General features: G+C 46.8%; 1 protein-coding gene across 5 annotated transcripts in view; it reads left to right on the top strand.

Moving 5' to 3' along the window:
* Nucleotides 1-1,833: 1,833 nt before the first annotated feature.
* The window catches only part of ARID1B (AT-rich interaction domain 1B), a 324,700-nt gene continuing 312,778 nt past the window's right edge, over nt 1,834-13,755 (top strand). For all 5 annotated transcript variants that reach the window (XM_066179044.1, XM_066179043.1, XM_066179042.1 and 2 more), the window contains exon 1: nt 1,834-3,634. In XM_066179044.1, coding sequence (XP_066035141.1) covers nt 1,880-3,634 — 1,755 coding nt within the window. In that variant the 5' untranslated portion in view covers nt 1,834-1,879. The remainder of the gene's footprint in view (nt 3,635-13,755) is intronic.

Genomic DNA, 13,755 nt, shown 5'->3' with positions numbered 1-13,755 from the left:
GAACTAAAATTAATACACACTGGAGTCACACTGCTCATACATTTATCAATAATCTTTGCATGTAACTCAACATTAGAGCATGAAGCTTCTGCTCCTTTAATGTTTCCACAGTGAATTCAAAAAAGCCTACCTACTCGTGACAGCATCTTTCTTGATATGCTGCATTTTTCTCTACCATTATGATTAAATCTCCTATTTATCCATTTTGAAATTTGAAAGCGTGCTTACCTTTAACAGAGCGTATAAATATATTAATTTAAAACACCGTGGTTTAGATCCTTGCTGTGTGCTAATATCCCAGTTTGCTGTATTCATAGCCAAGTATTTGATCTCCCAAATGCTTTCATTAGTTGAACGTAATGTGTGACTATTACCTTTTGTTATACTAGGGTATCACTTGTATTAAGATAGTTATAAAAAACCCTTCCAACTGTTCTGGTTCAAAAATGTAGGTCAGCAGCATCTTTCCATTTGGAGCAAGAGTTACTCTGATTACATATTTTGGGGTTTGCGTTACTACGTTTTCATGAGTGTCTTGTGCATACTAGAAATTATATTGTTTGGGGAAACAATTATGAGACCAAAAATGTCTCTCGCTCTTCGATCAACTCCTGTTGAACTGCAAATAAGTACACAGAACATCCTGAAAACGGCCCTATATATAAAAGCATCGTCAGTGCAAATGACCGTTAGAATTTGGAGACAGCTGGACAATGTGGACAACTGCAAACATGCTACCGCTGCAGAATTTTAGGTTAAATTGTATAACCGTCTTCACATACAATATAAATCTTCAGGGGGCGGGTGGCTGAGGGGGAAAAAATCCAAAACAAATCTAATTTCTCCGTCACATGAGCAAACGTGTCCCTGCCCTCGGAACACGAGGCGGCCGCTGAGCTCGGCACACGGGGCTGGGGGGCAGCGTGCGGCCCCCCAAAGTTTGACCGATCCATCTGCTCCGGCACCGCTGGAGCGCATGGCGGCCCCTGGCCGCCCTCCTGCCGAACCGGCCCGCGCGGGGCAGCGCCGCCGGCGGCCCCCTCGGCCCCGCAGCACCGGGGACAGTCCCGCTCCCCGCCCCGCCCCAGCGGCGTTCGGCGGCCCGAGGCGCCCGTCGGGGCCCGCCTCGACACCTCGCTCGGAGCAGCCCCCGCGGGTTCGGTGCTCCGCGCAGGCCGCAACCCCCGGCGCGCACACGGGCGGGACCCCGCTGGGAGCGGGGGGACCCGCGGCGGCCGCGCCCCCCCCCCCCCCATCCCGCCGCGCTGCCGGGAGAGCAGGGAGGGGAGCGGGAGCCCGAGCAAGTCCGGCGTGGAGTCCAGTCCGCGTTTTGCGGGTGCGCAGGAGCGATCGGGGCGGAGGGGGCGATGGCTGCCGGCTCTGGCTCGCTCGCTCGCTCATGCCATGCTGGGCCAGCGCGGCTCCGGCAGACGTGTGTTTACCCATATCCGGGTTAGGGAGGAAAGGAGGAGAAAAAAAAAAGTTTCATTTAAACCTGAACAAAAAAACTTTCAACATGAAATCACACAGCAGGAACGGGCACGGACCGTAAGGCGTTCTTACCATTTCTAACCTCAACCACGGACTCGGGGAGGGAAATCGCTGTAACTCGGTGCGTGCGGAGCGGTCCGCAGGGGATACTCTGGGCTCAGTCAAGTCCCTGCCCCGGCCGCTTCTCCTTCTGCCCCTCTTCTCTCCTTCCCCCCACCCCTCTGCTCACCCCCCATTTTTCAGGGCGGGAGTCGATTTTTTTTTTGTCTAGTTTTTTTTTCTTTTCCCCCCCCCCCCCCCCAATTTTGGTGTTTTTTTTTTTTTTTTTAATTTTTATTTTGGTAGTTACTATTATCGGCACCAATTTCTTCGGACTCGCAATGTTGCGATGATCATGGCCGCGCAAGTCGCAGCGGCTCCGGCGAGTGCAAACAACAGCAAGGGCAAAGCCCCGAGCCTGCCGGGCGGCCTGGGCCCAGAGCGAGGCCCGGGGGGGGCCGGGGCTCCCGGGCCGGGCCCCGCGCTGGGGGTCGGCGAGGGGAGTCCGGCCGGCGGCAGCAGCGTGAATAATTTAGATCACCATCTCCACCACCACCACCGCAGCGAGCCGCCGAACATGGCCAATAACGCGGCTCCCGCCGCTGCCGCCGGTAACAACAACAACGCCAGCGGCGGCGGTGGCGGCTCCTCCTCGGAGCCGGCTCTGAAGGAAGGTGGAAGCTCCACGGAGTTATCTTCATCTTCTTCGTCTTCTTCCTCCTCCTCCTCCTCCTCCTCCAACCCGGGCTCGGCTATGGAGACGGGGCTGCTCCCCAACCACAAGCTGAAGAGCGTCGGAGGCGATCACCCCGCCGCGCCGCCCCACCACCACCATGCCCACCACCCGCATCACCATGCCCACCACCACCATGCCCACCACCCGCACCACCACCACCATGCACTACAGCAGCAGCTAAATCAATTCCCGCCGCCGCCGCCGCAGCAGCCGCCGCCTCAGCACCATCCCGTGCAGAATAACAACAGCAGCCTCGGCGGCGGCGGCGGCGGCAGCGGCAGCAACAACAACGGCGGTGGCGGTGGCGGCGCTGCTCAGCCCAGTGCAGACATGGAGCAGCAGCAACATGGAGGAAAAGACAGTGTTTTGGGCGCTCAGGCCGAGCCCCCCCAGCAGCCGCAGCAAATGCTGAATAAAGGCGCCGACGAGGAGGAGATGCCCGGCAAGATGGGCGAGCCCATCGGCGGCCGCTACGACCACCCCGGCTTGGGACCCCTGGGCGGACAGCAGCAGCCCCAGCAGCCGCCCCCGAGCGCTGGGAGCGGCGGCGGCGGCCTCGGCGGCGGCGGCGGGAGCGGGGGAGGCGGCGGCGGCCCCTCCGCGGTGGGTGTCTCGGAGTTCAATAGCTATTATGGCAACCCTGCCCCTGCCCCTGCCAGCAGCGCTACGGCGAGCCGCGCCGGGCCTTGCTTTGATCAACATGGCGGACAACAAAGCCCCGGGATGGGGATAATGCACCCCACGGCGGCCCCCAACAGCATGGACCCCCTGCAGAACTCCCACGAAGGGTACCCCAACAGCCAGTACAACCACTACCCGGGCTACGGCCGCGGCCCCAGCGGCGGCGGCGCGGGCGGCGGCGGCGGCGCGGGAGCCGTGGCGGCGGCGGCGGCGGCCGCCGGGGCAGGCGGCGGCTACGGGGGCTCCGCGGCGGGCTACGGGGTGCTGAGCTCCCCGAGGCAGCCCGGCGGCGGCATGATGATGGGCCCCGGCGGCGGAGCCGGCCTCGGCAAGGCTGGTGCCGGCGCGGCGGCGGCGGCCGGCGGCTTTGCGCGGTTCTCCGGGCAGAACCAGCACCCGTCCGGGGCCACCCCTACCTTGAACCAGCTGCTCACGTCCCCCAGCCCCATGATGCGGAGCTACGGCAGCAGCTACCCCGACTACAGCAGCCCCAGCGCCCCGCCGCAGCCCCAGCCCCAGGCAGCGGCGGCCGCCCCGGGAAGCCAGCAGGCAGCGGCGGGCATGGGCATGGGCAAGGACATGGGCGCCCAGTACGGAGCGGCGAACCCGGCCTGGGCAGCGGCACAACAAAGGAACCACCCGGCGATGAGCCCCGGGAACACCGGGCAGGCCATCAGCAGGACCCAGGTAACTCCCCGCGCTCGGTTAATGATGGCTCGTGCCTCCGTGTCGCTCGTGTCGGGCTCTTAGTTTCTTTATAATTCACTTTTTTTCTTCCCCCCCCCCTTCTTTTTTTTGTCTTTTATTTTTTTCTCTTCCCCCCCACCCCCACCCCCCACCCCCCCTGTTCTCTTCTGGGCCAGTTTTGCCCCTCGCTGCCTCCGTAGCGAGGGTGAGCCGTGCACAATGCGCGGCCCCGTTGGGGCTGGAGGCACCGGAGTGTGGCTTTCGTTGCCGAAATTAGGTTGTTCTCAGACCCAATTAATATTTTCCCCCACCACTTTGAAACAGCGTCGGAGAGACGCAGGGCCCGGAGGACAAGCAGCTCGGGACGGACGGGGGCGGGGGGTTGGATTTTGTAACCGGAGTGCCGGACCCGGGGGGCTCCCGGGGGATAACGTCCATTATTTTTCACGGGGCCTTTTTTTTTTCTTCTCTTTAACCCGTTGGATTGGTTTTTTTAATTTGGTTTTTTTTTGTTTGGTTTTTTTGGGTTTTTTTTATTTTAATCTCCGAGCAGAACGAGTTGCGCCGTTGCGCGCTCTTGGCAAATTAGTTTGTCACTGATTGGAGTTACCGCAGTGAGATCCACGTAACGCGGCCGCGCTCCTTTCCCTGTGGGAAGAGCGCGCGCGTGCGTGTGTGCGCGCCTGTGCGCCCGGTCCGCGCGGGTCGTCCCGGCCCGGTGACCTGCGGGGGACTCGCCCGCCGGCAGGAGCGTGCGCGCGCGCGTAACTGCCTTTCACTTCTCCACAAACACACGCGGAAATTAAAAAAAAAAAAAAAAAAAAAAAAAAAAAAAAAAGGAGGAAAAAAAAAAAAAGAAGGAAAAGTCCTTGGCGTCAGTGAAGGGGCGCGGGCACCGGGGCAGGCCGCCGCCCCCGCTGCCTCCCGCACTCCTGTGCCCCAGCCCCGGTAACTCCGGCGATCGATCGATGGATGGATCCGATCGATAGGGAGGCGCGATGAGCGCGGGGCGGCGGGTGCGGCGCAGCGCCTTTTCCGGGGCGGCGCGGCGCGGCGCGGCGCGGGAGGAATGCCGGCTGCCGGGCGCGACCCTTGGAGGAGCGTCCGGGTCTCCTCCGCCCGCCAGGTTGGGAATTTGAATTGTGGAGGTAAACTGGCTGCAACCGTCTCCCGACAGCTGCCTCCGAGTTGACATCTAATCTGCCATCTGATTGGCTCCGCGCGCGCCATTGGGCACCTCGCGCCGCTGATGTAAATAGAGGCGCTGGAGCGGCGCAGGCACAGGAGCCCCCGCCGCAAACACCGCCGGCACCGGGGGGCACCGGGGCACCGCCGCCAGCGCCGCGCCCGCACCTGCCCCTGCGGCCCCGGCCCCCAGCCTGCCCGCACCGCCCGCTTCTCCTGGCCACCGATTGATTTGTTTATCTACTTACCTATATTTGCTTACTTATTTTAGACTTTTAATTCCGCGCTAATTAGAGGCGGTAGGGAAAGTGCCTCGTAATACACGGTGCTTTTGGACGAGGGTTCGGGTTTTCGGGTCGCGCTCGCGCCGTCTTACCAGCAAAACCCCGGCAAACCGAAATATTTTGTAATGTTGCAGATTACGGATGTTATGCGAGGGATTGGATTTTTATTAAAAAAAAAGAAACCAAATACTAGTTTCGTTGCATTTCTGTTAGCTCGATGCCTAACCTGTGCATGCCTCTTAAGAAGACCGTGTTTGCGTGTGAGCTGCTGTAGGTGAGAAAATGCCGTGTATTGTACAAAGAAGGGAAGAAGGAACCACTCTGCCAGAGGTTGTGTTTGTTTCAGCTCTGCAACAAATCCAGATATTCGGGAGAAAACGTGCTTTTATTTGAATTGTGGTTAGAATACTTCAAGAATCATCGGGAGTTGTTGATCTCTTTATTTTTCTACACAAGTGTGAGATTAGGCTGGAATTCTCAGTAGGAAAGTGAATTGTGTTAAATGGAGTAGTGCATTAGAATTTTATGGGTTTCTTTTCCCTTCAACAAGATCTTTCTATTAAGAACTGTTAAATCTTTTAACAGCTTTTAACAGCAAGGTCTGACAGGAACAAATGCAGGTGTATGCTTTTGGGGTCCTCCAACGACTGGATCTTTCCATAAAGTAATGAATAGAATCTGAAAAAATCACCGCTTAATATTGCAAATGGTGTATTAATCCTGATAAAAAAAAAAATAGAAACCTTAGATGGGCTGTGTGTGTGTTTGTCTACTTCCAGCAGACCATTCCTGTAATGATTTTATTCTGTTTTCCTTTCTTTTTCTTGCAAGGAAATAAGATATGTGTGTGCGTGTTAATTTTTTACCTTTTTTAAATTTGCAATGGTAAAAGGGTCACTGGATGCCATAATGAAATGAGGCCTCGTATGCATAACCTTTCATAATTACTCTAAAAATATTTGCGTCATCTCCTTTTAAACAGGTAGTTCAGAATTTGTGGCTTTAAAAGCTAGGAAAACCATTGTCAGAGATCGGTGTATGCTAGTTCAGCGTGCTGTTTCTTCATGGCAGAGATTGTTTAATGTATTTTGTTTTTATTGGAGGAGTGAGAGTAAATTCATTTATGTCCTCAGTATGGTCCTTAGAAATACTTCCGTATATTTATGGGTTTACATTCTTTCTTACAGATATCTTTTCTCTTTTTTTTTTTTTTTTTTTTTTTTTTTTTTTTTTTTTGGTGAGGATTGGCATGCAGCTTAGAAAGAATAGTCTGGCAAGAGCACAATTTCTTTGATTATCTTTAAAATTATCTTTTCCTCAAAATAATTGTCATAAAGGCAAGCCATCATTGTTTTTTATATTATGAGTTTTCCCAGTAAGAGATTGAGATAAAAAAAAAAATTTTGAGGCTTTGAATTAATATTTTTTGATGTATAAAATGGGTTGTGTCAAAAAATAGTTACCGTTAGCTTACAGAACACAATTGGTTTTGTACACTGTTATTTATTTTTAATTCCCACATGTCAGTCTCCATGTATGATATATCATTAAGTAGAGAAATTGATTGCTTTTTGAAAGAGAAAATTGGAATATTTAGTCCAGCATCTGAACAGAAGGCTTCTCTTTATTTTTTTTTAATAGTCATATGTGTGTGCCCTTGATATGTGTAAACACACATTAGAATCTGCTCACTTGTCATGTGTCTTTGCAAAGCAGATGTTGATTGGCCCCTAAGCCTATAAGGAACTATTGTCCTGTGAACAGAGAAAGAGGACCGACAGTAGGCTACAACATCGGAGATGCTTGTTCAGGAAATTCTTGCCTTGGCATGGGGAATTTTTGTCATATGCAGAACTGTGGCATCCTGCTCTGAACTAAGTTCTGTATTTGTCCAGCCTATTAAATTATTTAAGAAAATTTTACTTCCATTTAATTTAATCACCTTACCCAGCTGAGAGACGTGATGGAAGCTTGCAATAGAGGCCTCCTCCTTCTGAAGAAACACACATTTTTGAAGCAGATGGATGTTGTTCGCACAGATACGTTGATTTGGTGGTGGGGAACTTGAGTGATGCTAGTACAGTACCTTGTCATTCAGGTCTTTTTGATTATTGATTAATCCTTGACAGCATACAGATATTTATAGTCCTGAGGCTCCTTTTATTCTTCACTTCTGATTTGCACTGCAGTAGTTTAACACATTAGCTGGCCTCTCAGTGTGCACTTTATAGACGTCCTTTTCCTTTGTGCATGTGTGTATGATTTACATATGTCTCACAGAAGAAGAGAACCTGGGTCTTTTCAGGAGTACCTGTATAACATACAGAGCAAGTACTAAAAAAAAAATCTGTCGGGTTGCTCCGAGTTTGTGTGTGTATCATTTGTTTTATTTCAGAGAAACTCTGAATATGCCTGATTCTGCAGCTCTTTTTATGCCAAATAGATTGCCCGTATTGAGAGTTCTGGCTAAGCCAAGGCTGCAGAATCATGTCCTGTGCCTGAAGGCCATTAAACAGCTGTTAGTGTGGTGAATAGATTCTTGATGTCTCAGTGGGAGAATAAAATATATTTTTCCCTGTGCAGTTTCAAATAAACAGTTTAGTATTCACATAGCTTCTATTTAGAAGTAGCAAATAGCAATATTCACAGTTAGTAGCATCTATATATATATTACGACCATATATTTGACACTTTGTGGTTTGGTGTTCAGTTATTGGTTTCTGTAGTAGCGCTTATGCCTACACATGGAACAGCAGAACCCTGTGTATGAGATACAATAAAGAAAGAGAGATGCAAACCTGCCTACTCTATTACTGCTTCCATAATGTAAGGATTCTTCTGCTGAGCAGTCAGTTACTGTCTTTTTGGCATTCTGATCTGAATCTCGGGAGATGAAAATTAAGGCATTTAATGCATTGCTAGATTTTCTAGTTACATATGTAAAGTAATGTTTTTGAAATTACTAAGCATGGTCTGTTAGGTGATGCTTGTTCCTTTTGAAATAGTATCTTAGTTAAAACTAGATTAAATTCATGCAATGAAAACAAGTTTGATTAGTTACTGATAGAAGTTTCTTACTTTTGTGCCTCAAATATTTTGTTGTGGGTATTTTGACATTCTAATTGTTAACATGAGAATGGCAGTAGTTTATTTACTCTTTGGTCCCCTAAGGTTGTACCTGTGCCCTATACCAGTTAGATCTCTCAGTACTTCTTCAAAATGTGCTATTTATCAGGAGGCTTTGAAGATTCTCTGTGGATATGTAAAGCAGTGTTGCCACATTCACTGTGCATGCATGCTCAAGGCTGCAGAATTTCAGTAGCATGTGTTTGTGGTAGGCTAACTTGCTAGAATATATTTTAGAATTGTGATTATTAAGGTACTTGGGAAAAAAAACAACTTTTTCTTTCAATTTTGGGGCTATTTACATAGTGTTAAATATATGTTTTGGTACGATTGAATGAGGACTTTAATTAAACTTAAATTAAAAGTATACCTTAGTGGTTTTCAAATTTGTTTTGAAAACTGGTAAGAGAAAAGTGCTGCTTAGCGGTGTTGTTTTTGTATTGCTTGGTGCCTATAGAAGCAAATAAATGTAATGCACAAAAATGTTTTGGAGTCAATTGTGTTAAAATTTATTTTAAGGAAGTCTTACCTGTTAATAAATTTAAAATTATGTTTTAGTAGACCTGAAGGGTTCCTGTACATTCAATATATGTTTTGCTATTCAGATCGTAGTGTTGCCCTTTTACTTTTTCTGTTCCCCAATCATACCTGTTCATGCTCAGTTTCACACACACATGCTGATGTGCTGGCAGAATGCTCTAGTGTTTGTGTTGCAGGTGGGTCAGACAATTTCTGTTGTTGTACTTCCAGTTCTGAGAGTGTGGCATCATCCAGTGATCCACCAGGAACATGTCACCTCCAAAAAAGCCAAATGCATCCAGGGTGGTGTTCCACTGCAGTCGAGGAATCCTCAGGGATAAATGTATCTTGAAAAAACAATGTTCATCTGTGAACAGTGGGGACAGTAGATGGCAAATTTGTACAGGATTAATTTTAACTATCTTTAGCTTCTCAGGTACAATATTCCAAGTGCATTTGATCTTTGCACTGTTTTTCTAGAGTGCCTTGGACCGGAGTAAAAAATTATTCTCCCCATTGTACAGGGTGGGGAAACAGAGGCACATAACATCCACTTTGCTTCAGACAGGCACACTCGAGGACAGGTCTTTTGAAAATAGTCAGGGTCTCGGTGCCGTAAATTCTAGCTTTTGAATAAATCCAGTCTTACTGTGAACACATTCTGTTGTGGGAGAATGTAAGCTTTACTGGAATCTATTCAGCAAGTAAGAAGACAAATAACTGAACGAAACAAGGGATTTGTCTGCTGTATCAGTACAGTAACCTTAAGCAAAAGGCATCGTAATCCAAAATTTCAGTGTTCCTTGCACTGTTTTATCATTGCATACACAATATCATCTCTATAAAGATACTAGTTTTCTCATAAAAATTAAACTCTGAGGAAAATTGAATTGAACAAGTGCCCAGGAACTTAACGAGTGTCATGGAACTTGTCTTTTGATGAGTATTCTGCACAGAGCACCCGTGTGTGCTGGGGTGGGCTGCACAGGGGGGTGCGTGCACAGACTTCCTTACCATCAAGTCCGGTTGTTTTATCTGGCAGATACATTGTCTTCAGTTTTGAAGTGAGCAGATTTGATGCAGAAATCACAGTTGTTGTGTCTTATTTAAAGATTGCTTTTCACATGGGAATTGTTCCTACTGCAAGCATGAAGTACCTTTTATCAAACTTTGTATTCACAACATAGGATGCTTATGTTATGTGAAGGTGCCTGCAGTTGTTTTGGAAATTGTGAAACCTGAGATCATTGTCCTAATGCTTTTAATAAACTATTTTATTTATGTTTATTAAAACTAATGTGAAATTGGTGTAGAAGTTTTTGGCAGGCATGATTTGTAAGGGTGTTGGTACACTGTGCATTTATATTCCGTGTATAGTGGAAATGTTAGTTTCCTTATCAACTTAACAAGTGTATGAAGCGGCAGAATTTCTGAATGTGTAGTGGCCAATTTGTGGATATAAAACAGTTTGATGGCTCTGCAGCATGTGTAAGGAATTGCTTTCAATACAGACCTAACAGTGTGTGATCTACATTCGTATTACTTTTTGCATTTGAGTCATTGTGGGTTAGTAACTACATCAGAAGGACTAAGCATCTGTAGAAGTATGTAATCTCTTCATTAGTCTTTTCTCCAGTTTTAAGAGTTATTAATGAATCTTTTGCACCTGAACATGCACAATTGCCAAACGACGTCCTGCCTGTTAGAATTCGCTGCTGTGCTCTGTCTTTGCCCTATGTTGTAAGCTTCTCAGATTTGAAAAGATACTGAATTCAGGTTTGTGATGTAGTAATTGTTTATGAAGACATCCATCTGAGTGATAGGCCCTTTGACACTTCCATCTGTAAGGCTGTGCCACTGATCTCCCCTGCCACCCACATCAGTCTCTTTCTGACCATTGGAGGGTGGGGAAAGAATATTCTTCTAATATTTTTTTAACTTTTTTTTTTTTTAAATTGAGTTAGTAGATATACATGGAGTTTTAGTTTGTTGCCAAAAATAGAATAAATACGAAAATGGAAAAAACCCTTGAGGTATAAATCCCCCCCTTTTTTTTTCTCTTTGAAGGGATAGTGTTAGTTGTGTTACTGTTAGAGTCTTGCAAGCTTCTACTTCAAATTTTTATACTCATGGGGTTGGTGGGGGCAGTTTGGGGTTTTTTTTTGTCTTTTGTTTTTTGTTTTGTATTTATTTTAGATATCTAATTACTCAAAAAATAGATCTTAGGTAGCAGGGCTTTCTCTTGGATGTGATTCTGCCAACTTACTGAATCAATTTACTTCCCTTTAAAGACCACGTGGCTAGGTTCACTGTGAAGTTCTGTTATTGCTACTACATAGTTAGATCCAGGGAATTAATTGCATCCTTGACTAATAGCTGTTGTGGCAAACCTTTTGCATTTAGTTAACCATCGGGATGGTAGCGTATCTTCACCACCAGAATAACAGCCTTTATAAGAAGCCTCTCTTGAGGGGTTTGCAGGTACAGCTATTTGAGGTATTCTGCTGAGTTTTTCAGAAGGTAGATAGTTCCACAACAGGTTTTGGTCACCTTTTAAAAGAGTAAAGAGGTCTGTGTTGCATGGCAAAGAGAGGCCTGTCCCGGCTGTAGTAGTCCCTGGTACAGCTGTCCTTCACAGAAGGACCTCAAGTTGGGGCATGGTTGTTCTTTGTTTTTTCGAGTAAAGAAAGGAAATCGGTTCAGAAAATCCCAAAAGGAGGGATCATGTTTTGAAACATAATTGTAGTCATGTGTGCTGTTCCCAGTGTGGACATGGCTTAATTCACAGATTGATTGAAGTGGAATAGTGCCTTCTTTACACAAGCAGTGAATTCAGCCATGGGAAGTAAATTATGTGACTTCAGGAAAATGGTATTAGTAGAGAATTGGTGCAGGAATTCTTGATATCTCTCAGCTGGCTGCATGAACTAAAGGTAGCTGGTTTCACTGACTGATACCTCAGTTTCCCCATGGTAAAATAAGGGTAATATTTGCCTTATTTAATCACTGGAGTTTGATGTGCAGTTTTAATTACAGAGTAAACAGGCAGCCTAAATACTTGTGTTACATGTGGAGGTATCCAGTCTGCACTGTGCCTTTCTCTGGATGGGATCTGAGACTCCGTGTTCCCAGCATTGATCATGTTATTTGGTTAGCTTGTCAGACTTACTTGTTTGTAAGCAAGATACTGAAACATCAGCTCTGAAAATTTCTTTTGAAAGCACAAGGACAGGATTTGTAGTTCTTAAATTTTATTCTTTTAAAGTTAAAAATAAAGATAAGGAGGTTTGTTTTGACAGCATCAAAGGAATATGCTGGTTTGTTTGCAGCCTTTGATTTGGATGGAATGTGTGGAGTTCTGTTTTTTTTTTTTTTTGTGTAGCAATTTATGTTGTGAATATTTTGGATTTTCTGTTTATATGAAATGTTAGTGTTGATGTCTTATTTTCAGGCATGATTTATGGAAAATAATGTATTTTTGAATTTTTTTTTAAATTCAGTCTTTCTTATTTGATTGAAATTCCCAAGCAAAGAAAAGTAATAAGCGTGTTCTTTAAAGGTGTTGCTGTTTTAAGTTTATGGTTGGTCGCAGAGGCTATTTAAAGCAGTATTTTTGGAAAAATAGAAATAGGTACATTTGAGGCTGTTTTAGCTGCGTACCAGCAGTAGCAAAATAATTTTACTTGGCAGTTTTCCTTACTTATATTTGAAAGGTCTTCCTTCCTGTCCAGGCAGAAAGGCCAGCTTCTGTGCTGGAGGTACCTTCTTGGTGCCCGGCATGTAGTGGCCGTGGAACATGCCGGCATCTGTGGCTGCTGTTGGCTGTTCTGCCGGAGCGGTGCCTGTCGGAGGCATTTCCCTGGCGGGACACGGGGACGGGAAAGGCGGGGGCGGCGGGGTCCCGCGCCGGTGGCAGCGTCTGTGCAAGTTGCACACGCGAAGCGAACCGGTTCTCTTGTGTGGCGTCACATGATCAAAATATTTTCCCCTTTGCCGCTGCCAGAAGCTATCTATTGCTTTTCAACAACCTCGGCGCTCGGGCAGCGCGCCAGGCGCTCCTCCCGGCCGCGGGATGCCCCGGCCCTCACCGGTGCGGCCGGCAGCTGCGGGCGACGCGTTTGTGTCCAGCGGTGGCCCTCTGCGTCCCTCAGCTGCCCTGGGGAGGAGGTTTTCTCTGCCTTCACGTCTAAGAAGCAGCACCGTGTGGAGTATTTCTAGCATTTCAAGTGGCACTTATTTTACGTTAAAATTTTTTGCTAGTAAAGGGATACGGCGTTTGCTTGTCTTGTGTGTTACGTTTTGGTTTACAATATATGTATTTTTTCTTCTAAATCCCGAAGCTAACACACATCCCTTGTGATAGCCCCCTCCTTCCAGCCTGGCACAGAGCCGGTTTTCCTACTAACAAACTGTAGGAGCTACTAATTCAGCAACATTTCTGAGATTTTTAACTTTCTGCAGAATGCTCTTTTTGTTGTTGAACATGTGGTATGCAAATACAAATGGAAATAGTGCTAGGGAGTATTTTGTTGTGGGTTTTTTTTAAGTATTAAAAACAGATTTTGCTTTTCTAATAAACCCCATAACCAGACCTTTTAATGTTTTGATATAAATAGCAATTACACTAAGTGAGATCCAACCACAACTAAAAAAATACCATTTAAAATCATTCAGAAGAAAAGTTCCCAACTTAATTGAGCTTTTCCTTTAAAGAGCAGGGGCTGATTGGGCAGCAGCGTCTGAAACAAAGTGTCTCGAATTTTAGAACAGTGTTCTTGAAGTGGTCGAAGTGCTGGAGTAAAGGCCAATATTTAAAGATTTTCGCAAGAATTAGCTAGGAATCTAAAGGCTTCTTCAGCCTAAGCCATTGAGAGCTTTATGTGTGATTGCTGATGGCAATCAGAACATTTTCTGGATTAATTGAGACCCTTGAAAAGTTTTAGATTTAGGTACATGGACTGGTTCTTTCATATACTAGGATATTTAGAGATTTGGTTGTTCACAGGA

Source organism: Chamaea fasciata, unplaced genomic scaffold (assembly GCF_029207755.1).
Source record: "Chamaea fasciata isolate MVZ Bird 193981 ecotype frontalis unplaced genomic scaffold, bChaFas1.0.hap1 SCAF_3, whole genome shotgun sequence".
Classification (NCBI taxonomy): Eukaryota; Metazoa; Chordata; class Aves; order Passeriformes; family Sylviidae; genus Chamaea; species Chamaea fasciata.
This window is presented reverse-complemented; position numbering and strand designations above follow the sequence as displayed.